The 1085-nt window shown below is 39.8% G+C and overlaps 2 protein-coding genes across 5 annotated transcripts in view; one reads left to right on the top strand and one right to left on the bottom strand.

Moving 5' to 3' along the window:
- Positions 1–1085, top strand: part of LOC106876469 (fibrillin-2) — a 148187-nt gene that overhangs the window by 19435 nt on the left and 127667 nt on the right. The gene's annotated exons all lie outside the window — the stretch shown is intronic.
- Positions 1–1085, bottom strand: part of LOC106879685 (sodium-dependent phosphate transport protein 2B) — a 17697-nt gene that overhangs the window by 12509 nt on the left and 4103 nt on the right. For all 4 annotated transcript variants that reach the window (XM_052976785.1, XM_014929362.2, XM_052976784.1 and 1 more), the window contains one exon: positions 47–85. In XM_052976785.1, coding sequence (XP_052832745.1) covers positions 47–85 — 39 coding nt within the window. The remainder of the gene's footprint in view (positions 1–46; positions 86–1085) is intronic.

The raw sequence follows: 1085 nt of genomic DNA, 5'->3' as shown, positions 1-1085 counted from the left end.
TATATATATATATATATATGAAAGGTGAAATGTGCTTAATACTTACATATTCCTCAACCTCACGTAACTTCTGTGCTATTTTTCCCTGAAAAAAAATATAATAACAATAATAATAATAATAATAATAATGCAGGATGTGTGGTGATAGGGGTGAAACGGTATGGCACATCATTAGCGAATGCCCTAAATTGGCACAACGCGAAGACAAAAGACGATATGACAATGTGACAAGAATTGATCCATTGCGAGCTCTGTGGAAATCATGGCCTACAAAGAGCAAAGACATACGGTTGTGATGCATGTGCCTGGTGTACCCTTATCAGACAGGTAGTCATGATGGGTATACTGGGCTTCGTATATTTTACCCCAGGGCCACTTTCATGGTATGTACTGCTCTCTTACTCAATAACAGCAACAACAACAATAATTTCAATTTTTGGCACAAGGTCAGCAATTTTAGGGGAGGAGTAAGTCGATTACATGAATCCCAATGCTCAGGGATTCATGTAAATCATCTGTCTGTCTGTCCATCCATCTACCTACCTGTCTGTCCGTCCGTCCATCCATCCACCTGTCTGTCCGTCCGTCCATCCATCCACCTGTCTGTCTGTCCGTCCGTCCATCCATCCATCCATCTACCTGTCTGTCTGTCTATCTATCTATCTATCTATCTATCTATCTATATAACATAATATAAAATCGACATACATTGACTATGTGTGGTTAATAATGCCCCTGCTTCTAATCTATACTTGAATTTTTTGTTTCTTACGTAAGCATCGCCGCGGCATACCAGCAAGTGGCTTTTACACTATTTGTATATAGTCCTAGACTGGTCATTCGTTTTGCCTCCGATCTTGATAAGCCACAAAAACGGCGAAACATCGATGCGCATCACACCTGAATGGTATTTGGGGCAAGTTGTCTTACCTGTCTATGACTTTCAGATGTTTTATCTCGTGGCGCCTTAGGGGACACAACCCCATCACGCTTTATCGCAGCCTACCCGCATTAATATTTATAACAGTAGCGCTTTCTAATTCATATCTGAATATATATATATATACATATATACATACATACAT

The sequence above is a fragment of the Octopus bimaculoides genome, chromosome 25 (assembly GCF_001194135.2).
Source record: "Octopus bimaculoides isolate UCB-OBI-ISO-001 chromosome 25, ASM119413v2, whole genome shotgun sequence".
In the NCBI taxonomy this organism is placed as follows: Eukaryota; Metazoa; Mollusca; class Cephalopoda; order Octopoda; family Octopodidae; genus Octopus; species Octopus bimaculoides.
Note: the sequence above shows the minus strand (reverse complement) of the source record. Positions and strands in the feature narration are given on the sequence as shown.